This window comes from Pan troglodytes, chromosome 7 (genome assembly GCF_028858775.2).
Source record: "Pan troglodytes isolate AG18354 chromosome 7, NHGRI_mPanTro3-v2.0_pri, whole genome shotgun sequence".
Lineage (NCBI taxonomy): Eukaryota > Metazoa > Chordata > Mammalia > Primates > Hominidae > Pan > Pan troglodytes.
Window position 1 is genome coordinate 33,688,684 of NC_072405.2, and position 26,115 is coordinate 33,714,798.

Consider the following 26,115-nt stretch of genomic DNA (forward strand, 5'->3'; position numbering starts at 1 on the left):
ACTACAGATCAAAGAAGAATAAAGAAAACAAGAATAAAAGTTTGTGAAATTAACTAGTAATGAAAAGCAAAAGGAATTTCTGTTAGAGATAACCATATTGTTACACTGTTTGTTATCTCCCTGTCAAAAATGTAGGGTTTCCTGACAACCTGCAGTTCTCAATGTAGACCCTTCGTTTGCTGATATATCTACTTCACCCCATCTTCTGAATGTTCTTAACTAGCCTGTACTGTCCCGATATGGTAGCCCCCAGACACATGTAGCTTGTAAAATTTAAATTAATTAAAATTGGAGGGTGGGGAGATTGGGGAGAAGTTGGACAAAAGGTACAAAAGCTCAATTAGACAAGAGGGATAAGTTCAAGAGATCTGTTATATATCCTCGTGTCCATAGTTGATAGTATAGTGTATACTTGAAAATTGGTAAGAGAGTAGATTTTAAGTGTTCTCACCACCAAACAATAAGTGAGGTAATGTGTGTGTTAATTACCTTGATTTACCCTTCTACCGTGTGTGTGTGTCAAAACATCATGTTGTACACTGCAAATACATAAAATTTTTTTTGTTAATTAAATTTTATTAATAAAATTAAATTATAAATCAGTCCGCTAGTTGCCCTAGTCGCATTTCAAGCATTCTGGTCTTCTGCAGCTGGTGACTTTTGTGTTGGGCAGATGGATATACATTTTCATCATCACAGAATGTTCCTTTGGATGACACTGTATGCTTTATTTTGTCATCCTTATTCCTGATGTTTTGATTAAAAAAAAGACAAACTCATCATAACACATACAAAAAAAGTCAGAAGGGTTAAAAAGGCAAACCTCGTCTGAATCAGAGAGGAGTGAGCTGCCATCCAAACAGACTGAGAGCAGGGAGAGGGACCAGGGTACAGAGAGGGAAAGACGGAGACTTGGCAAAGGCATCACGAGCATCAGGGAAAATGGGGTATTCCAGGGACAAATGATTGCAGATTATTCATGCATTTGCTTTCTTCTGACTTGATGGAAATCATAAAGAGTGAATTTGATTTAATAAAAAGCTGAAGAACATTAATAAGCCATCAGCTAACTCTGTGAGGGTGTTGACTGAGTAGAGAGGGTAGCAGTGTTCTCACTGAGAGAGTGAGCAAAGGCATTCCTCCTTCGCCTGAGGAGAGTTATTCAGACTCAAAAGGTTAAAAGCCACTGGAGTTTTAACAAACAGATCTTGGAGACTCTTTTGTTTACTTGATTTGTTTTTTAGAAACTAAAACAGACCAATTTGTGTGGGATCATTGGTTTCTGGGCCCACTGGAAGGTAAGAATAGATTTGTTTTCTAGGAAAAAGAGAGGAATGTGCAGGTCCCCAGAGGTGCGTGGCCTTGGGCCAGGAGGTTCATACTCAAAGTCAGTCATTGCACCCTCCAGCACCAACTTTGCCAGATCATCTCCAGCTTATTGATCAGAAAATTGAGTTTTAAAGTGGCAAAACATCTTTCTTAAGCTCCTAAGTCGTGGACTTGTATTTTGAAAGCAGCTCTTTGTAGCTCCAAACAGTTTATAGTTTATCGTTTTGCAGTTACAGAGTCTCCAAGATCTGTTTGTTACGAACTCCAATGACTTTTAACCTTTTGAGTCTGAATAGCTTTGTCGTTCTTTTCTCTTTAAAAGTATGTGTTCTTAAATTCTCTCCTTTAGGGTAGAAGGCAGTTACTACCCTAAATTTGGGGATTGTTATTCTCTTGCTTCTCTTTATAATTTTGCCACATCTGTATCCCTTACAGTATATTGTTTCATTTTGCATTTTTAAATTTTATGTAAATAAATTAAATTATGAGTCAGTCCCTTAGTTGCCCTAGCCACATTTCAAGTGCTCAGTAATCTCCTGCAGCTGGCGACTTTTGCATGCCACCTTACTTATTTTTTGGTGGTAAGAACACTCAAAATCTATTCTCTTAGCAATTTTCAAGTATACAGTATACAGTACTATACAGTCTACAGTATTAATGTAGTTAATAATTGAACTGTCTAATTGAAGTCTTGTGTCACATGTGAATTCATGTAACTTCGCTTTTACTCAGCATTACTGAAGATTTGAAATATCCTGAATTCTTACACATTTCTGACGAGAATGTAAAATGAGGACAGTGACTTTGCATAATATTTAATATGGTTGAAGATATTCTTCCTGATGCCCCAGAAATCCCACCTTAGTTTTCTACCCCAGAGAAGCTGCTCTACCTGTATACCAGGAGATGTATGAGAATGTTCATGGTGGAATTGCTTATGATAGCAAAAAAAACTAGAGACAACCCAAGTATTTATCAGCAGCAGAGTGGATAAACAAATTGTGTACACCCATACAATTGAATAGACACTATACAGCGAGAAAAAAAATTAACTAGAGCTATATGGATAAACCTGTATAAATCTTAGAAACACAGCAAGCGTGGGGCTCTTTCTGTAACCCCGTGTCACTGCTCTCCTGGCCCTAAGACCTTAACAATTCACCAGATGCCAAAATATTTTCCTATGTGAGCAGTGATCTGGCATGCAGGTATCACTAGGAAATAAACCTCTGGGCTGATAGATGGGTACTTTGCCGGAGCTGAAGCTGCTGGGTGAATATTCACCCCTGGTGAAGGGACTAAATCCTTTTCCTCCAGCAGCTATGAGTCAAGTGATGGAATGAGCAATACCTTCGACTAGCCTGTGACAGAAATAAGAGCTGGAGAATATGGAAGTAGATGGTGCCTAGTGGATGAATGAATATATTAATGATTGGATTGAGCATATTATCAGTTTCCTTAGGGCTACTGGTTCCCTTTCCATTCATTCATTTATTCCTTCATCAAACATGTATTGAACACCTAATAGATGGCTAGTACTAAGGCAAGATAAAAGAATGAATACTATATGATTCCTGCCTTCAAATGGCTCAAAACTATGGGAAGAGTCAAGGAGATACCAAGTACATCTTACCAAATACATAGTATTTCTGGGTATTTCAGGCAAAGGGAAGAATATACACAAAGACACAGAGATATTTCAGAACCTGCCATGGTTGGGCCGTAGTGATTGGATTTCTCTGACTGCTAAAGGGTAAAAGAGAATGGTGGTGGTTAGAAGTATGCAGGAGTGATATAGGTGGGGCCTTATTACATTCTCTGTGTGGCATTGGAAGTTTATCCTGTAGACACGAGGAATCCCTAGGCACTAGGTTTTGGAGGGTGTTGATAAACACCCTCAAGAAGGACTTTGACTGTTTATGAAAAATACATGTGTAACTACTTATATATTTCTACAAATTCATTGATTGAAAAATATCAGCCGGGTGCAGTGGCTTACACTTGTAATCCCTTTGGGAGGGATTTGGGAGGCACTCTGGGAGGCCGAGGCAGGAGGCTTGCTTGAAGCTCAGGAGTTCAAGACCAGCCTGGGCAACATGGCGAAAGCCCTTCTCTACAAGAAATACAAAAATTAGCCAGGTGTGGTGGTGCATCTGTAGTCCCAGCTACTCTGGAGGCTGAGGTGGGAGGAATGCTTGATCCCGGGAGGTGGAGGTTGCAGGTTGCAATGAGCTGAGATTGTGTGATTGCACCACTGCATGAGATTGCACCACTGCACCCCAGCCCGGGTGACAGAGCGAGACCTTGTCTCTCAAAAAAAAAAAAAAAGTATGTATTGCTACATTTACCAGATAGTGCTCTGAAAAGAAATAGTAGCTTGATGTACTAAACTAGGTGATAATACAGTAACAGTCCAGATAACTGCAGTTTCTCTGTGACACACACACACACACACACACACACACACACACACACACATATGTATTTCTTAATAGAGACAGGGTCTCTCCATGTTGCCCAGGCTGGTCTTGAACTCCTGAGCTCAAGTAATCCTCCTGTCTTGGCTTCCTAAAGTGTTGGGATTACAGGTGTTAGCCACTGTGCCCAGCCCTTTTGACATTTTTAATAGCTCAACATTTATTAAACCTGTAAGTGGCTTAAAGTTTCAAAATTCTCCATTGTAAGTCAAAAAATGTCTTAAGATTTTTATCCCAGACTTATGCTAAGGGTTATGAATCTGTTCCACCTTTTCTTTGAAATAGCCACCTGTCTGATTTGCTTGTCTATTTCTTCAAAGAACTCTGGGGAAAACAGTATGATAGAGTAGCAAGGAGTTGGTTTTTCAAATCAGATAAATATGTAATAAAATTCCATTTCTACCTCTCCTAAGACATGTAATTTAACTTCACAAAGCCTCAGTTTCCTCATCTAAAAGATGAAAAAAATAAAATCTACTGTGCAGTCATGATGTTGAAATAAATTAATGCATATATATATATATATAGAGAGAGAGAGAGAGAGAGAGATACACACATACCTATGTTCTCTTTCCCTCTGAATCCACCCAGACATAGGTAGTGATAAGTGACAAGTTAAATAAGGCAGCAAATTAAAAGTAGGAAGGTTACATTAGCATGCTTCTTAGCTTTACTTCTTATGACCATGATGTCATTATTTGAGAAATGTTAGTTTCAGTCAGATATTCTAAGTTCTTACACATTAATAGTTAATTTTTTTCTCTTTGAAGAATGAAAGAGGACCACAAGGTTTTCTCTGACTTAGGAGACAGTAAATTAAAAGAATATATAAGGCATCTTGAATTAGCCACTATTGAGAGCAATTACCTGTTCTAGAGAATTCTTTAGCTATGTCCTGCAATGGTCTGGGTTGTTCTCACCTGTATCTAATGTTTGTGGTTGTTCTTCCTAGTTGACCTGTTAGGCTTGTTAAATTGGCGTTCCAACTCCCAGAACATTAAACACAACCTAAAGAAGTTAATGGAAGTGGATGGAGGAGAGATTGTTAAGGTATGTTTATATATTCATAGTTAGAAATACACATACATACATATATATACCTATCCAATTATACCTAATTGGTTCAACATTTAAAATTAAACCATTCATTGTAAATATAAAACTTATCTACGTTGTTAAACAAGTGTGCCAGTTTTTTAAAAAATGCTATTTTAAACCTCTTTGATTTAAACCTAGTTGTACCCAGATTTCTGTGGTGTGGAGCTGAATGAAAGCATCAAAATAACCTCTCCGTTTTTCTTATCTTCAGTTTCTGCAAGATACACTAGATGCACTTTTTAACATAATGATGGAAATGTCAGACAGTGAAACCTATGACTTCCTTGTGTTTGATGCACTGGTAAGCAGTTAAACATATTAACTAGTGTTTATTGTTGCAACTTTGTAGTTTTCAATATTTCACTATTATAAGTGATTGTGTGAATATCTTCTCACATAAATATTTGTTTACATCTCTCTGGTTATTGTTTTAGGCTGAATTCCTAGAAGTACTATTAGAAACAAATGACTTATATTTCAGGCCTTTGTTTGTTTCCTGTTAGGTCTCATTTTTTGATATGCTCTTTCTCATTAGAGAAGATAAGGCGTTTTATTTTTATTAGAAATCAGGAATCATTTTAACTCACATTACCATGGTCTGGAGCATTGTTACATGTTGGATGTGTGTGTGCACTGGTGTGTTTATGCAAGGGAGACTGAATTCACAAGTCAGAGGTGAATCTGAGCCTCATTAGGCAGAATATTCAACCCAGCAGAAAATTGAATTTGTCGCACAAAGCACTTAAACCTACAACCCATTGCAAGAATTGAAATCAGATCAGGGATAAGTGATATCAGAATCTGGGAAAGCCAGAGGTGAGGGTGGAGGGGAAGAAGCTGAAAGGCTCAAAGCAAGCATCGTTTTCACCTTGGTGGGGTGAAATTTCAGGACAGGATTTTACCTGAATGCCACAGCTGAGGAAGAAGGTCAGTTGCAGCTTTAGGCGATTCACCAGCTTTGAGAAACTAGTCAGTTTAGGAAATGATTAGGGCATTAAAGCTAAGGTTTAAGATAAAGAAAGAAAAGGCCACCTAGTAGAGATCCAACTGGTTGGACTCGGGTTTATGGGAAAGAGAGACAGTGGTTATGGTTGCTGTGGGACAAGGTCTGGAAACAAATTCCTGAGGGACATAGCAGCTGGCTGTGGGCATAGATGGAAATCCCAAATGCCTCTTTCTTTTGACCCCTCTGTCTTAAACGGGGTAGTGTGGCTGATTTTAGGTCATGTGCCTGATAGCAGTGCAAGGGAATATACAAGAGGTAATTGGGAGATAAAACTCTGGTGAAGTTGTTACTGGGGGCACTCATAGTGTACACAGGAGAAAAATGTCATGGAATGTTTCATTAGCTGCATCCTTGGATTAGAGAAAACACCTTTCCAGAGCCTCCTTCCTCCTGCCCGTTAGGTTACCTGGGCATCGACTCCCCTGTCTTTGAGATAGTCAGCTCCCTGAGGCCAAGGATGCTGGCTTGAGTTGGTTTCTTTACAGCATTTAACATAGTGCCTGACACATAATAGTCTCTCTATTTGTGCTAAATAAATACAATCCTCAAGACTTGACATCAGCTCTGGAATAGTAGAGTGGGAATGCTGCAGAAAAGATCCAGAGAGGAAAGAAGGCACCGAGATGTTAAAATGCAGCTTGTTGACAGAATACTTGGGATTGTGCAGTGCTGCTATTTCTATTTTTCACTTTTGGCAGGTATTTATTATTTCACTGATAGGAGACATCAAGTTCCAGCATTTTAATCCTGTACTTGAAACCTACATTTACAAGCACTTCAGCGCCACTTTGGCATATGTGTAAGTATGATCTGAAGGAACTACATGTTGTTGGATCTTTGGATTTGTACTCTTAGGACTGGATTGTTGAGAAACGAGATGGACCTATTACTATTCAGTAAATGTGCCTGTTAAGGCAGAACTCTTATTCTAAGCTTCCTGGTGGAAAAAGGGAACCATCTAAGTATTCTAACTCTGGAAAGGGGGCTAAGATCAGGGTCTTCATTCTGGATCAGGCAAAATCTCCTTAAGAATCCAGAATAGGCCAGGCGTGGTTGCTCATACCTGCAATTCCAGCACTTTGTGGGGCTAAGGCAGGAGGATTGCCTGAGGCCAGGAATTCAAGACCAGCCTAGGCAACATAACAAGAACCTATCTTTACAAAAAATTAAAAAGTTAGCCAGGTGTGGTGACACACACCTGTAGTCCTAGCTACTCGAGAGGCTTAGGTGAGAGGATTGCTTAAGCCCAGGGAAGTCAAGGCTGCAGTGAGCTGTGATCATGCCATTGCACTCCAGCCTGAGTGACAGAGCAAGACTTAGTATCTAAAAAGAAAAAAAAAATCAAGAGCAAAATCAATAACAAATGACTCAACCCAGGATCTCAGAGGTTGAATATCAGTGGGATCGGCGTGGGACATCAAGGAGATCAAACCATGAATTAAACGAGACCAAGTTTGATAGAAGAAAAGGTCATGCCCTCAACCCTGTACCACAAATGCTTTGTAAAATGTATTACTTATAGGATATGAGAAGATTTCGTTTTCCCATCTTTTGCATAAGAGGCAGTGGTCTCTACCTTTTTTGTAGTGCAGCCTGCCTTCTATCATTGGTTTATGGGCCCCTGACTAAGGAAAGCAACTGATGTCCACTCCGCATTCCTCCCCAGAGCACTCAGCTCACCATGGCATTGTATGTGCCTGCCACACCCACCCGTTGCCTTCCAGTTATTGTGCAGAATGTGATAAATAGTGATAGGAATGTAGCTGGATTGGTCCATGATCTTCTTATGACAGTGGCTTAAGCCACATCATTAGATTGCTGCCCACTGACTTGTCAGCAAGAACACCAGTGACAGTGGCCGTTCCACCCAGGAGCCTCACATCCAGGTGGGCAATAGCTACAAATGAGGAAATCCCATCACTGTGATCATACCGAGCCAAATGCAGCACTCCAGGTGGTAGTAATCTGGGTTTACTTGCAAGAATTGATCAATTCTATATGTTTCCTTTTTAAAAAATAATAATTCGGCCGAGTGCTTGAACCCAGGAGGCAGAGATCACGCCACTGCACTCCATCCTGGGTGACAGAATGAGACTCCATCTAAATAATAATAATAATAATTATTATTATATATGACTATTATTATGTTATTATATATGACTATTATTATATATAACTATTATTATTCTAGGAAAGCTCAAGGATCCCCAGAAGGAAAGTTTAAGATTAAAATATCAGTGCCCTCCAAAGTCTAAGGCATAGCACAAAATGAAGACCATTCCTAGCCCAAAAACTCTAGAAAGACACAAAGAGCAACCTATAACCCCCGAACAGCTTTATCTGTTGAATGCTTAGAACCATGAATGTTCTGGAGAGTCGGATTGAGCTCCTCTTTCTTCACTCCATAAAGTTTCTATCTGGCTCCATATTGATGAATCCCAATGGGTTGAGGCAGAATAAAAGGAATTAGGCTTCTTTTAAGTCAACTCCTGTAGGCAGGCATAATCCCTCATTTATGGGAGCGTCTGAAGATGTCAGAATTGCATACCAGAGATTAAAATATCCTAGCAATTTGGGTCACTTCAACCATTTCATTTCATAACCCTCCGGTTTAATCCCACAAAGGGAAAGAAACCTTTTCTAGTATTTCTCAGCAGAAGGTAGTTCCAAACCTAGATGGCAGATGAGGAAACTTAATTGGAAAAGAGTTAATTTTGCTGTTCAGGGCATATTCTAGAAGATATAATTAGTTATGACTTCTACTTCCAGGATGCCATGTTCCCCTCTTAGATAACTTACCCAAGCCTCAGAGTATCCTGTTGCTCATTGGCTTAATTTTTCTTTCTCATTCTTCTAAGGAAACTCTCCAAGGTACTGAACTTCTATGTGGCTAATGCAGATGACTCCAGCAAGACTGAACTGCTTTTTGCTGCGTTGAAAGCCTTGAAGTACTTGTTTAGATTCATCATCCAATCTCGAGTGCTCTACTTGAGGTAATGTTAACTGCAGTGAAGATGTTTAGATTATCAGCTGTCACTCTGTGTGCTTTTTCCCTCACTCTGCACAGCGGTGTTCAGCTCTGTGAGCAGTTAGTTCTTAGAATTGCCTTATTTCAGAACTGCAGGGCTGAAGATGGATTTGGGCTGTGTGTCTGTTGGAGAAGACTCATGAGAAGTTTTTGTAGATCAGCAAAATTCTGGGGCAGTAATGACCTCAGGACTTGGGGAAGCAGATTCCTATGGAAAGATTGTACCTAATACAGCAGATGACTTCATGACAATATTGAGTGTGCAAATCTAGGATCATAATCTGCTGTCGCTAGCAGAAGCAGCAGTCATCTCGGGGGAGGTGTTTCCTGAGATGAGTGTTTCCTTGTTGACACTGTGCTTAGCTACCTGGGCAACTAAGCACTAGAGATAGGATTATTCCCTGTTTGGATTTCTAGCATAACAGTTCCATCAAACACAGAAGAAACCACAAAAGAGCAAGTACCTTTGCAGGGAACATTCACAACCCCAGTGACTTTCCTACCCTTCAGAAATAGCTGTATTTCCAAACTGTTAAAATGTTTTTCTAAGGAAGAAAGAAAAGGTTTGTAGAATTGAGCATATGTATTTTTAAAAGAAACTTTATTGAAAAAAATAAAATTAAAGGCAGACAACCTGCAAAAAGGTTACATATAGTACAGATGAAAGGTTAATAGCTTTTCTCAGTTAAAGCTTTTATAAATCAATAAAAGAATGATAAATAGCCCTAATGGAAAACAAAAACAGGTAATTTACAAAAGAAAAACTTAAATGGTCAATAAACTTTTTAAAAAATTTCATACTATCAAAAGAATTTTGATACGCACGCACACACATGCATGCACACACACACCATCTTTTACCTATACATTTGAAAAAGATTAGACATCTTTGTCCTTGATGAGATTGGGCAAAAATTGGTCCTGTATTTCAGTTTTGATGCTAATGGAGATATAAATTCTTCAGGATAGAAATAGATAGTCTGAATAAAAACAAAAAAGAAAATTTTTAAGGAAAAGGAAAAAGTGTCACATTTGTCCAGTAATACCTCATCTAGAAATTTATCTAATGGAAAAAAATCTATCAGGTATGACAAAAATGAATGTGAAAGTATGTACCTTCAGTCATTTCAAATGTAGGGTATGTTAATGAGGAAAGACGACCATGATAGATTCTTTTGTTTTTTTTTTTGAGATGGAGTCTTGCTCTGTCACCCAGGCTGGAGTGCAGTGGTGTAATCTTGGCTCACTGCAACCTCCACCTTACAGGTTCAAGCGATTCTCCTGCTGCAGCCTCACGAGTGGCTGGGACTACAGGCGCATACCACCATGCCCAGCTAATTTTTTTGTATTTTTAGTAGAGATGGGGTTTGACATGTTAGCCAGGATGGTCTCGATCTCCTGACCTCGTGATCCCCCCGCCTCGGCCTCCGAAAGTGCTGGAATTACAGGCATGAGCCACTGCGCCTGGCCCGATACATTCTTAAATGATAAAACAAAGGTATTAAGCATGAGTACAGTATGATCTTCCTTTTAAAATAATACAGATTTGAAATATGTATAGTAAAGAAGACTGGATAGATCACATGCTAAAGTGTTTTTCTGTTGTTGTTTCTTTAGAGTTTTTTAGGGTTTTTTGTTTTTGTTTTTGAGACAGGGTCTGGCTCTGTCACCCAGGCGAGAGTTCAGTGGCACAATGTTGGGTCACTGCACTCTGCTTCCCGGGCTCAAGCGATCCTCCAACCTTAGCCCCCCAAGTAGCTGGGACCAAAGGGCACGTCACCATGCCCAGCTAATGTTTATATTTTTTGTAGAGACAGGGTCTCTCTATGTTACCCAGTCTGGTCTCAAACTCCTGGGCTCAAGGGATCTGCCCACCTCCGCCTCCCAAAGTGCTGGAATTACAGGCGTGAGCCACTGTGCCTGGTCTGAAATGTCAGTAGTATGAAAACTTCATGTTTCAGGGTTGTAATTTATTTTTTCATTCTTTATGTTTTTATTCTTTCAGCATTTTATTTACATTTATTATTCTATTTTTATTTGCTATTTTTTATATTTTTTTGAATTTTTAAATGAATATGTACCTTTCTGATTGTTTTTAAAAAATGTTTAATGACTTGAAACCCATCTGGCTGAATGACTGTCCCTCCTTTCCAGGTGGAAGTGGGCAGTGTTTTCCCCACACATAATTTATGCTCAGTCTCTGTATTTGCTTTCTTTTCAGAAGGTCTTCTTTTAAAGTTGTTTCATTATATTTTCCAGTTATGGTACATTTCCATGTATTCAGAATGGTTGGGGCATGGAGTGTTCGACCAAGGGAATATTCTCTTACCCAAAAGTTTGTATGTATAGTAAACCCTGATGTCCAAAAATCAGTATCAACTTTAAACCACAGAAAGAAAACCTGAGTGTGAAATTAAAATGTATTTTCTTATGGATGGTTCACTAGTTCATTTCCTCTTCATTTATTGAAGCACATCAGAGTCCTCATTCTAGACACCAGATAGGACAGTAAAGGATGGTGAGTGTGGAAAACAAAAGGTTAGGGCGACAGAGGACCCATGAAATTGACTAGGAGAGTTGCTTCATTACACATTGTCTGTGATGGCCTGTGTGTGGTTACTTTTCCCTTATATGTTATTAAAGAAGAACCTGAGCTGGGGAAGAGACTGGCAATGTGCGTCCTCTGGTTGCTTAGATTTAATGGTCACTTCAGTGCACTGGCCATGTTTGGAGGCTGCAGTGGAATGTCACCTGGTCCCTGGGCCCCCTGTTGCCTTCATCAGAGCTTAAATCTCTCTTATGAGCTCATTACCTGGCTGGATTTCACCTCAATCAGCAAAACACCAAGACAAAATTGTAAATTGCTCCCAATAGGATGTTGAGAAGCTTGATCTTAATCCCTTAGCCCCCTATCATTAGTACTTAAAAAAAAAAATTAAGTCACATACGTAGAGTGCCAAGTGTTCTGCATTGGTGCAGGGCTTTTGCAGCATATGTGACCAGGCTCCCACTGTGATGGTGTGTGTGGGTTCCATGGAGTTCAGGGAGGCAAGGAGTAAAGAAATCAACCCCTAAATGAAGGCAGTGTTGGAGTGGTGGAACCAGCAGGGAAGGCTGCCTGAGCTGAGCTGGGTGGAGGAGGAGGTGGTATCATGTGAGCTGAGACTGAAAGATGAAGAAGCCGCCTCCAGAGATGTCAGGTAAGGGTTAGTGGGAGCAGGACCTGCCCCAGGCAGGGACCTATAGGGCACCAAATGTGGATGCGTGAGGAGTAACAAGAACCCAGTGTTGGGAGAGAGAGCGGGAGTGGCCAGCAAATAGTAAATGATGTGGGGCCTTGTAGGCCATAGTGAGGAGCTTGGATTTTATTCCAAGTGTAGTGGGAAGCCGTTGGGGGACAACTAGAGAAGTAATAAAATGTGGCTTATATTTTAAATGATCATCTCATCTCCCACATGGAAAATGGATTATTGAAGGCTAAAGGTAGAAGCCAGTGACCACTCTAAGAGGCCATTGTGGTTTAAGTGTGAGATACTCCAGCCCCATCTCAGAGGCAGATGGAGAGAATGGACTGATTCGAGCTCGTAGGATTTGCTGTTGGGTTTGATGGGGCAATGAGAGAAAGGGAAGAAACATAGATAACATCTAGGTTTGGGGTGGATCTAGGTTCGAGGTGATGCTGTTTGCTGACATTTGTAATACTTAGAGTTGAGCAGGGAAATCAAGCGAATTCTGTTGTAGGTGTGTTAATTTTGAGATACTTTGGGGACTACATTGCAAATAAAGTTCTTTTCTAGTTCTGTAAAATGGATGAATTGAGAATTACCGTTAACCCTCTGATTAACGATCTCAGTGAAGTTCATATTCTTTGGGTACTATATAAGGTATAGGTGAATGGAGGAGATGAATTTAAATGTACATGTGTGTATTTGAGTGTGTGCATGAAATTTTGAATTCAAGCCATCCTATTCTTGACCACTTAGTGGTGAAATTGCCACCTATTATATGTGCATATGCACTTTCATTTGGGACTTTTGTGTGTCTTGGAAAGTGCCCAAATATCTCTTGATTTCTACTTATGAGAAAGAACCCACTTTTATGATGGACAGATCTTTTGGAGACAAGTAGAGTACTTTAATTAAGGCAAGCATGTATCAATGAAGACTAAGGGGTCTTGTCCTGGAAGGCCCTTATGGTAGAGCAGGTCAGCATCGGCACGGGCAGTTCAGTGACTAAAGTGGAACAAATGGTTTTGTAGGCTGGGTTGGGGATCAGAGCCTTTCCGGGTTGAGCGGCTTCTCTAACCCGTTGCCTGAAACTTCAGATGACTGGGGCTTAATTAGGTGAGTCAGAATGATTAGGGTGATACAATGAAGGAGAAGTGAGGGAGGCAACAAATCTATTTTAAAATTTCTTTTAACAATGGAAAGTCCAACTGCTTTTCTCTTTTTCCTATTAAGATTTTATGGGCAGAGCAAAGATGGAGATGAGTTTAATAATTCAATTCGCCAGTTATTTCTTGCTTTCAATATGCTGATGGACAGGCCTCTGGAGGAAGCCGTCAAGATCAAGGTCAGCCTGGTGGCATCATGGGTAACTCTTCTTAGGCTGTGGTAAGGATGTTCTGGGACCACTTAGAATTGGCCATCATGAGGGAGAAACAAAGTGAATCATGGTTCATGCATAGCTTATGAATTTTAGTATGATTTACAGAAAATAAAGGAAAAAAAATCCATTTTAACTTCTACAGAGCTTGTATTTTCAAATGTCAGCTTGCCAAAGACAAGCTACCCAATTAGACATCCCTTGAAAGGCCATTGTGAACCCTGTTTGACCCCATGATTTCAGCAAACTGATCCCAATGCACTACAGGTGACAAATTTTTATTTTTTGTCCCTCATTTTACCCAGAAGTGCAAAGTCACCATCTTTATTATCATAATTTTTAAAAAAATATGAAATACATAATCCCTGAAGGCTCAAATGTGAACTTTACTATTAATATTTATTTTTTGCTCTTTATGGCCATGTTGCAAGAGAGGCTTCAAGAATTTAACCACCTCCTTAGGCAGAGAAATGAACTCCAAGTGGACAGAGCCTGCTGGCAGTAGAAACCAGAAAGCTGTACCCCCTGGCATCTTCAGGAAAAGCATTTTAGGAGATCGTGTAGAGCAATGCCAGCTTTCCTTTTTATTGTAAGGGTATCTGTGTCCAGTTCCCTATATAAGTTCCAAGCACAGCCTTTTCTTCCTGGGATCAAGCAGTAAATACTGTATTTGTCTTGCCTGGCAACTGAATTTGCCTTTGGTGTTTTTCTTACAGGGGGCAGCTTTGAAGTACCTTCCTAGCATAATTAATGATGTCAAACTTGTATTTGATCCTGTTGAGCTCAGGTAAATAGCAAAACAAAATTTTGTTCCTTAACTCTAACAGAAACAGCTCCCCTGCTTGGCTGGAGCCTGGGCTGCTACACCTGGCTTTTATTTTTCTAAGAAGTATTAACTGAATACCTTTTTGTGCTCAGTTCTGTGGAAGATGCAAAAGAACATCCAAAACCTGCCCTGAGAGAGGTTTGCACTTTCTCTGGGAAAACAAGACATGCAGACATAAAATCGATTACAAAAGACAGTGTATAATGACATGCTTCCAGCCCTACCCCTAAGTATCCCAGCAGTGCAAAGTCAGACTGCAATCAACATGAGAGTGGAGTTGCCAAGAAAGCCATTTTCATAAAGGCAGGTCTGGAAAGTGATGATGGACGTGGGTGTTCTTTGGCAATTTAAATACTCAGCTCTAAGGCAGAGCCCTCCAGTAAGTGAGGATAAAGTCTCCCTTGCTGCCATGTCATAAACTCTCAGGTCATTTTGTAGTTTTCCAGGTAAATCTCTCCATGCCCAAATCTCAGAGTGGAGGAGATAAGTTTATAATGATGCCTTCAATTTGGCAGAATGAAGACACTACTAACCCTGAGGTTTCTCTCCCAGCGTGCTCTTCTGCAAATTCATTCAAAGCATTCCTGACAACCAGCTGGTTCGGCAGAAACTTAACTGCATGACCAAGATAGTAGAGAGCACTCTTTTTCGACAGTCAGGTAAGTCTCCTTCAAAAATTGCTGCATGAGGTTGCAGTGAGCTGAGATTGCACCATTGCACTCCAGCCTAGGTGACAGAACAAGACTCCATCTCAAAAAACTAAAACAAGCTGCTGCATGCTGAGATGCAAGCCCCATTTCTGCAGCTAACACTTGAGTTTTGTTGTTTGTTTGTTTTCTCTTGGTTTTTTTTTTTTTTTTTTTGAGACGGAGTCTCGTTCTGTCACCCAGGCTGGAGTGCAGTGGTGCAATCTCGGCTCACTGCAACGTCCGCCTCCCAGGTTCAAGCGATTCTCCTGCCTCAGCCTCCCGAGTAGCTGGGACTACAAGGCACCTGCCACCACGCCCAGCTAATTTATTTTTATTTTTATTTTTAGTAGAGACGGGGTTTCACCATGTTAGCCAGGATGGTCTTGATCTCCTGACCTCGTGATCCACCCGCCTCGGCCTACCAAAGTGCTGGGATTACAGGCGTGAGCCACCGCGTCCGGCTTGTTTGTTTGTTTTTTAAGACGGAGTCTCACTCCCTCACCTAGGCTGGAGTTCTGTGGCACTGTCTCTGCTCCCTCTAACCTCTGCTTCCCAGGTTCAAGTGATTCTCCTGCCTCAGCCCCCTGAGTAGCTGGGATTACAGGTATACACCACCACACCCAGCTAATTTTTTTTTTTTTTTTTGTATTTTTGGTAGAGGTGGGGTTTCACAATGTTGGCCAGGCTGGCCTCAAACTCCTGACCTCAAGTGATCTGCCCAACTTGGCCTCCCAAAGTACTGGGATTACAGGCATAATTACCGTGCCCAGTCAGCACTTGACTTTTCTTTTTTAAAAATGTCATTAATATTCTTGCCAGTTGTTTGTTGGCAACATTAATATTGTTGCCAGTTGTATGTAAGGACCTCCTGGGAGAGCGGTTTTAAGGAGAATCTAAAGTCAGCTCGGTATTTCCAACAGTTCCTAAAAGAGCAAAATCATGTGTTCCTTAATCTTTAATTAGAACAATCTGCAAGTGGTTCATTAATTAGAGAATTTTGTCTTTAAAACAGGAACCTCAGGAAGTAACAAGCAAGTAGGAAAAAGATGACCCTTTTAAAAGAAATTCTTCTTCTTTAGTCTATACTTATTGCATGACCTTAAAAACCAGGGGACAGGGAAACAGCAATGTGTTGGATCCCACAGGAGAGCTGGTTACATGCATCCCTTCTCAACCCCACGTTCAGTGATATCACGTTAGTAGCTGGAAATTGGCCATGGTGGAAGTATTTACACCAGGGTAACTGGCAAACATGATAAAGCAAGCGTTTTTTTGTTTCGTTTTGTTTTGAGATGGAGTCTCACTCTGTCGCCCAGGCTGGAATGCAGCGGCATGAACTTGGCTCACTGCAACCTCCACCTCCCAGGTTCAAGCAATTCTCCTGCCTCAGCCTCCCAAGTAGCTGGGATTACAGGTGTGCACCACCATGCCCAGCTAATTTTTTTTGTAATTTTAGTAAAGCCAGGGTTTCACCATGTTGGCCAGCTTGTCTCAAGCTCCTGACCTCAGGTGATCCACCCACCTTGGCCTCCCAGAGTGCTGGGATTATAGGCATGAGCCACTGCACCTGGCCAAGCCTTTTTCTTTAGTGGGTAGGCTGGCAGAAGCCAGATTACTAGTATTCTGCTGGGAGAGGAGTGGGGCATGGAGGGGAAAAACTCTTACACTGATAAAATACTTTTCATTTTGTAAGTGGAGTCTAGCCAATAGCCACCAAGTGTTTCTGTCCCAAAGCTGATATAAACAGGAGGTCCAGCACCTGGGCCTTCCCAATAAACTCAAGACTTGCTAGAGTGAGGCAGCCACGGAGACTTCTTTTGGGGCTAACTACCTGGTCAGGGGCTCCCAGAGTGTGACCTCATTTTATGTATGTATATTGCCTGGAGATCTGAAGACCAGCAGGACTCCTCAACGTTGAACAAGTTGAGTGGATTGTTAGTGGGAGAGCCTTCCTGGCTTTGCCCCTGGCTAGTTATGTAACTGGACAAATGAGTGGCCTTCTCTAAGTCTCAGCTTCCAGTTCTGTGGAAGGAAGGAATTGAACTAGATCATATCAGTAGCCTCCTTGGGCTCTGATATTTTCTGACCCTATGAATTTGCACTTTGAAATTGCAAATGTTCCTATGACACAAGTGGAGGTAGAGGTAATGCCTGCAAAAGGTTAGTGAATGCTCATAAGTAGAAAACATTTATTACTAAAGCAAATTATTACTAAACATTTTAATATGCTTTGATCACTTTTTAAGGATACAGAAAAGGTAATTGAGATAGTAAAGATAAGGTGTTTGAGCAGAAGAGCAAGCATGCACTGGATAGTTCTAATTAGAGTGTGGTCACTGTTAACAGTCATTTCTGTAGCATTCAGAGTACCTGAACTCATTATAAAATGTGTTACAATAGCAAAGATCTCAGAAGACATAATAGGTCATACCTTACTTTCTGAAATCCACACGCCTGCACAGACATGAGCAGAATGTCATTGAAATGTACTAGGGAAGCTCAGTATTTATAGGAACTTTATTTTAGGAACTTCTTTTAGTAAATTTTCTCCATTAGGTGAAAAAATTTTTGAAAAAAAATCTATAACTTGCTTGGTTTTATTTGTTTCATATGACCCTCAATTTCGTGTATTAGGTTGGCATTTTGAAAAGCTAGAGAAATTATTAAATAATTTAAACATTTTGCTAAGGTCCCACCTTCACCTGTGAGAAGGGTCATTTTTTTTTTAAATTCATTCATCTGCGCATTGAACAAGGGTAAAGTTCTGTGCCTAAAACCAGGTGTTCCTGGGTGGGCTGGAGGGGCTGCATCCCTGCAGGGCTGATTGCAGAGCTTAGAGCTACTGGTACTGGTCGAGGGAGAGTTGCAGGAAGGAGACAGGCAGTTCAGGAGATGGCACTGCTGTGTGTGAGCTGTCTGTGTTTTCCTTCTCAGAGTGCAGAGAAGTGCTGCTGCCACTGCTGACGGACCAGCTCAGCGGCCAGTTAGATGACAACTCCAGCAAGCCTGACCACGAGGCAAGCTCGCAGCTTCTGAGCAACATCCTGGAGGTGCTGGACAGGAAGGATGTGGTGAGTTGAGTCATCACTGATGCTGCACAGAGTTCACACTGGCCCCTTTGCACCAGACAGGAGTGACTCCATGGCCTTCCTATTCTCAGGTAGTTTCCAGCTCCGGTATTAGGGCAGGCTGTGCCCATTTTAGAGATAATTAGGGAGGCCAGAGCCTCCAGTGCAAAGTCAGATTACTGCTGGGGCCTTCCGCAGGCTGATTTTCCTGGCTTGCCCAGTGTGCGCACTATTGAGATCCCTGTGACTATTTTTTTTTTGAGACAGAGTCTCGCTCTGTCGCCCAGGCTGGAGTGCAGTGGCGCAATCTCCGCTCACTGCAAGCTCCGCCTCCCGGGTTCACGCCATTCTCCTGTCTCAGCCTCCCGAGTAGCTGGGACTACAGGCGCCCGCCACCACGCCCGGCTAATTTTTTTGTATTTTTATTAGAGACGGGGTTTCACTGTGTTAGCCAGGATGGTCTTGATCTCCTGACCTCGTGATCCACCCGTCTCGGCCTCCTGAAGTGGTGGGATTACAGGCATGAGCCATCGCACCCGGCCCCTGTGACTATTCTTAAGAATCAAAGACCTGACTGGGCTTGGTGGCTCAGGCCTGTAATCTCAGCACTTTGGGAGGCCAAGTCAGGAGGATCACTTGAGTCCAGGAGTTCAAGACTGACCAGCCTGGGCAACTTAGTAAGACTTTGTCTCTCTAAAAAATAATAATAATAATAAAAAATAAAGAATCAAAGGCCTTTCTGTTTTTATGCAGACACCTCTTCCTTCTTATCCTCTGATGCCTAACAACCTGATATTTCTGAGCTGCTGAGAAGTTCTCATTTCCATATCCTCTTGGACACTGATACTTTCTCTGGAACCTAATGGAAATTATGTTTTCTCATCTTGCATTTTCTCTGTGACCTGGCCCCCATCCCTCTTGAAAACACAGGGCTAAGGCCGGGTGTGGTGGCTTACACCTGTAACCCCAGCACTTTGGGAGGCCGAGGTGGATGGATCACGAGGTCAGGAGATCGAGACCATCCTGGCTAACACACGGTGAAACCCTGTCTCTACTAAAAATACCAAAATTAGCTGGGCGTGGTGGCACGCGCCTATAGTCCCAGCTACTCGGGAGCCCGAGGCAGAAGAATCCCTTGAACCTGGGAGGCGGAGGTTGCAGTGAGCCAAGATTGTGCCACTGCACTCCAGCCTGGGTAACAGAGTGAGACTCCAACTCCAAAAAAAAAAAAAAGAAAACATAGGGCTGAACCTGTCTGGATTCACCATGTCCTAGAAATAGTGCAGCCCACAGGCCTAGCAGAGCCCCCACACAGGAAGCTGGAGAACTTTGCAGAATGTGTTCACTCGAACAGTTGAGGGCTGAGAAAAAAAAAGCATCTTACCACAAATTATAGTTACCACGTCTATGGTGGTTTCATGGCACAGGTGTTCCCACAGAACAGGAAAACCACTCTGTTGTCACCTAAACTCTTTATCTTTCCAGTATCTTGGGATTCTGTCCTACCAAAGGATATGAATACTACACCTTTTCCCATAGCTAAACCGTTAGTTCACTTGTCAGGGTCCACCACCGTTTGACTACAGCCCACCTTTTCTCCTGCTCATGGTTTGCACTGGGATGTCTACATTTCTGTGAATCCACATTGCAGCCTCAGAAGTATGTGAGGGTACCATTGCCATCTCTAGCTGCTCCGCCAATCTCTGTCCCTCCACTTCCCTAAGCCCCTGTAGCCCACTTACTCTTTGCACTGCTTACTTGATATTTATTCATTATAGATCATTCCCCCTTTTTTTCATTAAGTATGTTTATAGAAACCACATTATAAAATGGAATACATTTTCTCAAAGCATGTTGCGATTGGAGATTTGGTTCCTAACCAAGGACTTTGCACCAAATACGTAAATGTGACCAATCACGTCATAAACTCAATACTTTTTTAAAAGTAACTCTTATAATTCAATAATTCCTTAAAATAATAAAGTAAGCCTCCACGCCCTATAAATTTGGCAGCAATGTACCTGGCACATTGGTTTAGCCAGGGATCAGTGTTCTAGAAATCATATGTTTATGATCCAAAGTTAATGTAAAACACAAGAATCGGAGCATTGGATTCTAGTCCCAATATTACCACTCTGCAGCTATTTGTCCTTAGTCAAATATCTCAGTGCCTCAGTCTCCTAACCCAGTCCACTGTATCTAGGAATTGTTCTAGACGACCTCCTTGGTCTCTTCCACTTCTGACCCTATTGTTTAATACGTCACATCTCTACCAACCTTCTCACCACCCAGAAAGACTCTTTGGAAATGACTCGAATGTATTTAAATCCTGTGCAAGGAGATTTAAGTTAGCTTTTTATTTTGGTATTCCCAATATTATGTTCCCTGTAATGAGCAGAGACATTCAAAATTATCGATCTTGGAGCTCTGGTAAAGTAGTAAGTCCAATCGTTTTTTGTCCATCATGATGGTACCTTTTTTTCTTCATAAACATTTTGAAATATGTGCACTAGTTCAATATCTCTTCCCTTATCCTCTCATCTCCTTAGTTAACTCAAAGCTCTAATTACTGACATTTGTTCTTCCTGCCTTTTGTTTTATTTTTTTAAACATTGCAGGATTCCCTCCTCTCCCCACAGCTCTGTTTTGGAATTGTCCTCGTTCTTTCAAGTCCAGCTGCAGTAAGCGCCTCTGTGAAGTTGTCTCTGGTGTGGTCCTGCCAAATTCTACTCATTCTTTTCATGCTCCCTTTGAGTTTCTTTTGAGGATTTTATCACTTTGTACATTGAGTTAGGAATGCAGCTCACAAATCCTTGGGAAGCTGCTCTTATGCTCCAGGCACTGGGATCAGCTAGGGCTATGACAGTGAACTAGAGAAGCAAGCACCCTACCCCCAGGAGCCCACCTTCTAGGGAGATTCTTGTGTTATGCTTATTTAAATGTATGTCTCAGCTGGGCACAGTGGCTCACGCCTGTAATCCCAGCACTTTGGGAGGCTGAGACAGGTAGATCACGAGATCAGGAGTTCGAGACCAGCCTGACCAACATGATGAAACCCCATCTCTACTAAAAATACAAAAATTAGTTGGGCGTGGTGGTGTGCACCTGTAACCCCAGCTACTCTGGAGGCTGAGGCGGGAGAATCGCTTGAACCCGGGAGGCGGAGGTTGCAGTGAGCCGAGATCGCACCACTGCACTCCAGCTTGGGCAACAGAGCGAGACTCTGTCTCAAAAAAAAAAAAAATTTATGTCCCACTCACCCGCACCCCCACAATAGAAATCTCTAAAGGCTCAGAGGAGCCTTATTCATTTCATACCCTCCCCACAGGGCACAGCATGTGACTTGCACAACTATTTAGGGCCACACTAAGGAAATGTTATATAAATGGAAGTGAAAGCAGCATCTCCTGGAGAGGCTGATTTTATGAATCACTTTCATTCAGGGAAATGGGAAACAAGTAAATGACTAATAAAAAGTGAAGGAGGAAGAGAAGAAGGGACAGAGGGAAGCAGAGAGGGAGGGTGGACCCCAGATACTTGATACTGTAATTAAAATACATATAGCCATACCATAATTGAGAAGTCAAAAAACAATAGATGTGGGCATAGATGTGGTGAAAGGGGAACATTGTTACACTGCTGGGGGAATGCAAATTATTAGTACGACGACTATAAAAAACTATGAAAGACTATGAAAAACAGGGAATGCAAATTATTAGTACGACAACTATGAAAAATGTTTAAAGAACTAAAAGTAGAAGTACCATTCAATCCAGCAATTCCACTCCTGGGCATCTACCCAAAGGAAAATAAGTCATATGAAAAAGACACATGCACGTGCATGTTTATAGCAGCACAATTTGCAATAGCAAAGATATGAAACCCATCTAAGTGTCCATTGACCAATGAGTGGATAAAGTGTGGTATATATGCATCATGGAATATTACTCACTCATAAAAAGGAACAAAATAATGTCTTTTGCAATAACTTAGGTGGAGATGGAGGCCATTATTCTAAGTGAAGTAACTCAAGAATGGAAAATCAAATATTATATGTTCTCACTTATAAGTGGGAGCTAAGCTATGAGAATGCAAAGGCTTAAGAGTGATATTATGGACTTTGTGGACTTTCCGGGGAAAGGCTAGGAGGTGGGTGAGCGATAAAAGACTATGCATTGGGTACAGTGTACACTGCTTGGGTGATGGGTGCACAAAAATCTCAGAATCACCAATAAAGAACTCATCCATGTAACCAGAAACCACTCGTACCCCCAAAACTATTGAAATTAAACAGAAAATTCCTATAGCCATAGACAAATCCTACCTGATCTGACTTCTATGTGGAATCTAAAAAAGTTAGACTCCTAGAAGCAGAGAGTGGAACATTCTTTACCAGGGGCAGGATGGGGAGATGTTGATCAAAGGGTAGAAAGTGTCAGTTATAGGATGAGCAAGTTCTGGGAATCTAATGTATGGCATGGGTGGCAGTAGATATGTTAATTTGACTGTGGAAATCATTACACGATTACATGTATCAAATCTTCATGTTGTACACACTGGATAAGTACAGTCTTTGACAGTTAAATTTGTAAAAGATAATAAAAATGTTAAGCAGAAAAATACAAATAGCAATGATTTAGTTATTTGAAGCATTAAGCAGGAGTTTCAAAATATCTATCATAAAGCAAGGACGGATAGAGGCTATGAAAAGTCAAGTTGCATGTGGGTAAGTCAGAGCCAAATGAGGGTAATATCTAGCTACAAAAAAGGAAAGAAGGTGAAAGAAAGAATGTGTACATCAGCCCTACTAATTCCAATAAGAAAACTGTTACTGTCCCCCTTTTGCAGCTATGAAAACTGCAAGCTCAGCGAAGTTGAATAATTGCTCAAAGTCACACATGACAGAGTCAGAATACAAAATCCTTGTATTAGTCTGCTCAGTCAGTCTTCTATAACAAAATACCACAGACTGCGTGGCTTAAACAACAGACATTTATTTTCTCACAGTTCTGGAGACTTGAGTTTCTGAGATCAGGGTGCCAGCGTGGTTAAGTTTTGGTTAGGTCTCTCTTCCCAGCTTGCAGACAGCTACCTTCTTGCTGTGTGCTCACCTGGTGGAGAGAGAGATCCACATCTGTGATACTCATTTACTAAGAGCATTCATCCCGTCAGTCCAGGGCCCCACCCTCATGACCTCATCTAACCTTCATTACATCTCAAGAGCTGCATCTCCTAATACCATCACGATGGGGGTTAGGGCTTCACATATGAATTTGGAGGAGACACAAACATTTACTCCATAACAATTCCCTTGACTTGAATTTCTTGGTTTTTTTTCTTCCAACACAGAAGGTGGTAAGAGCTTTGTATTTTTGCCTTTAATTTCCCACACATATGCCTAACTGACCTGAGCAATTCTTTTATTTTTATTTTTATTTTTATTTTTATTTTTATTTTTATTTTTTTGAGATGGAGTCTGGCTCTGTCACCCAGGCTGGAGTGCAGTGGTGCGATCTCAGCTCACTGCAAGCTCCACCTCCTGGGTTCCCGCCATTCTCCTGCCTCAGCCTCCCGATTAGCTGGGACTACAGATGCCGCCACCACGCCCAGCTAATGTTTTGTATTTTTTAGTAGAGATGGGGTTTCACTGTATTAGCCAGGATGGTCTCAATCTCCTGACCTTGTGATCCACCCGCCTCAGCTTCCCAAAGTGCTGGGATTACAGGTGTGAGCCACCGCGCCCAGCCTGACCTGAGCAATTCTAATCTGCTCAACCTCAGAACAGAGTACGTCATGCTAATGGGGGTCCCCCAAAACTATTTGTTGAGTCAGTGGCCACAGTGAGCTCTCAATGAACCTGAGCAATCTGAGTTATTAGGAAGGCACTCGTCCCTGCACACCCACATTCATCTTTTAAGTGTTATGACTGATCATTTTCAACTATTTTCTTCATAAAGTTATATATTATTCTGTGAGACCATTTTCCACTTTTGGACAAGAGATTGCTTTGCAGGGAAGAGCCAGAAAGAGATCTAAAGACAAAACTCATCTATCTGAGGTTCCTTAAAGAAAGTGAAACTGAGTCAGAAGGAATGGAGTCAAATCCTGTGTTCCCTGCAGGGTGCCACTGCGGTGCACATTCAGCTTATAATGGAACGGCTGCTGAGAAGGATCAACCGGACAGTGATTGGGATGAACCGGCAGTCTCCCCACATCGTGAGTATCTCTTTGTTGGATCCCACGGCCGCTGCTGTTTCTCTGTCCCCTTTGCCTATCGGGAGGCTTTCGGGGCCAGTGGCTTGAGACTATTCTTCACATGGGCCTCTCGCATCATGGGTCATTGGTTATAACCTTAGCAGATCTTGATTCTGACATGGATTTTCTATTGAGAGAAAATAATCCAGCCTAGGCAATATAGTGAGACCCATCTCTACAAAAAATTAAAAAAATTAGCTGGGTGTGGTGGTGGCACGTGCGTGTGGTGGTGGCACGTGCCTGTGGTTGCAGCTACTCAGGAGGCTAAGGTGGGAGGATCACTTAAACGTGAGATGTCGAGGCTGCAGTGAGCTGCGATTGCACCATTGCATCCTAGCCTGGACAACAGAGCAATAGCCTGCCTTTGAAAAAGAAAAAAAAAAAAAAAAGCAGCAAGCAGGGAGGGAAGGGAGGGAGGGAGGGAGGAAGGAAGGAAGGAAGGAAAAAAGAAGAGAAAAGAAGAAAAGAGAAAAGAAAGAAAATGATCCAGTATGAACCACCCAGCCCCTTTGATTCAAGGAAGAAACCAAACATTTTAAAGAACCTGTGGTTAGCATGCTTGTGGAAAGGCCATTGTTGGTCTGGCCTCTTATTTTCTGTGCACTCTATCTAAATAGATGCCGGGTAACAACTATGATAGAGGCCATAGGTAGCTGTTGAAAGGCTAAGTGGTGTCATCATTAAAGTGAAGCATCTTTTGCTTCCTATATTAAAAGCTTCCTATATTAAAATCGAATTAGATTTTAATTAGAGGACATAGGAAAAGAACTATTTCAAATTCCTATCAGATAAGAAAAATTCATTTATTTCACAAATACGTATTTAAAAACTGCCATAAAACAGGCACTGCTCTGGACACTGAAGAGGTACCCATAAACAAAACAGAAAAATCACTGCCTTTGAGGAGCTGACATTCCAACAATAACGACAGCAGTTACAGCAAAATAAACTACATAGTGTTAGGAGGCAACAGGGGCTAGAGAGAAAAAAAATGAGCAGGATAAGGGAAGTGAGGGTGGGGGAGTCACACCTTTAAATAAGATGATTAGGAATTTTACCAGAGAGGGTAAAATTTGGGTAAAAACTTGAGGAAGGTGAGGGAGTGAGCCGTGTGGCTATCTGGGAAGGGTCTTCCAGGGAGAGGCCACAGCCATAGCAGAAACCCTAAGACATGCCTGGTCAGAACCTGTAGGGTGATGGAGCTGATCCTAATAAGAATAAAGAGAAATGATTGCAAGTAAAACTGTCTTTCTGCTGGATTAAAACCCAATCTCTGAGCCGAGGAGTTCGAGACTGGCCTGGGCAACACAGCAAGACCCCATCTCTACAAAAATTTTTTTAAAAAATTAGCCAGGTGCAGTGATTAGTGCCTGTACGCCCAGCTACTCTGGAGGCTGAGGCAGGAGGATCGCTTGAACCCAGGAGATCAAGGCTGCAATGAGCTATGATCTCGCCATTGCACTTCAGCCTGGGTGACTGAGTAAGACCCTGTTTCAAAATATAAAATAAAATAAAATAAAAATCCAAGCTCATCCAAAACATATTATAAAAGGATTTAGATCTTGTATTAGTGGATTATCAGTTAACTAGACTAGTCCTACATCTTTTTCTCAAGGAAATGTCTGAGGGAACAAAGGCTAATATGGAAATTGGAGAATTCCTCATGTAAAATCAAGGCTTTTATCTTTAGAACAGTCAGATTGTTGGCAAGGAAATACTATTTTTTTTTTTTAC

At 41.5% G+C, this 26,115-nt stretch overlaps 1 protein-coding gene across 4 annotated transcripts in view; it reads left to right on the forward strand.

Moving 5' to 3' along the window:
- The window catches only part of DOCK5 (dedicator of cytokinesis 5), a 229,664-nt gene that overhangs the window by 144,943 nt on the left and 58,606 nt on the right, over positions 1 to 26,115 (forward strand). For all 4 annotated transcript variants that reach the window (XM_519666.8, XM_009455048.5, XM_063816247.1 and 1 more), the window contains 9 exons: positions 4,759 to 4,856; positions 5,116 to 5,205; positions 6,609 to 6,709; positions 8,769 to 8,903; positions 13,399 to 13,510; positions 14,260 to 14,330; positions 14,922 to 15,028; positions 17,993 to 18,129; positions 24,247 to 24,342. In XM_519666.8, the coding sequence (XP_519666.2) occupies positions 4,759 to 4,856; positions 5,116 to 5,205; positions 6,609 to 6,709; positions 8,769 to 8,903; positions 13,399 to 13,510; positions 14,260 to 14,330; positions 14,922 to 15,028; positions 17,993 to 18,129; positions 24,247 to 24,342 (947 nt within the window). The remainder of the gene's footprint in view (positions 1 to 4,758; positions 4,857 to 5,115; positions 5,206 to 6,608; positions 6,710 to 8,768; positions 8,904 to 13,398; positions 13,511 to 14,259; positions 14,331 to 14,921; positions 15,029 to 17,992; positions 18,130 to 24,246; positions 24,343 to 26,115) is intronic.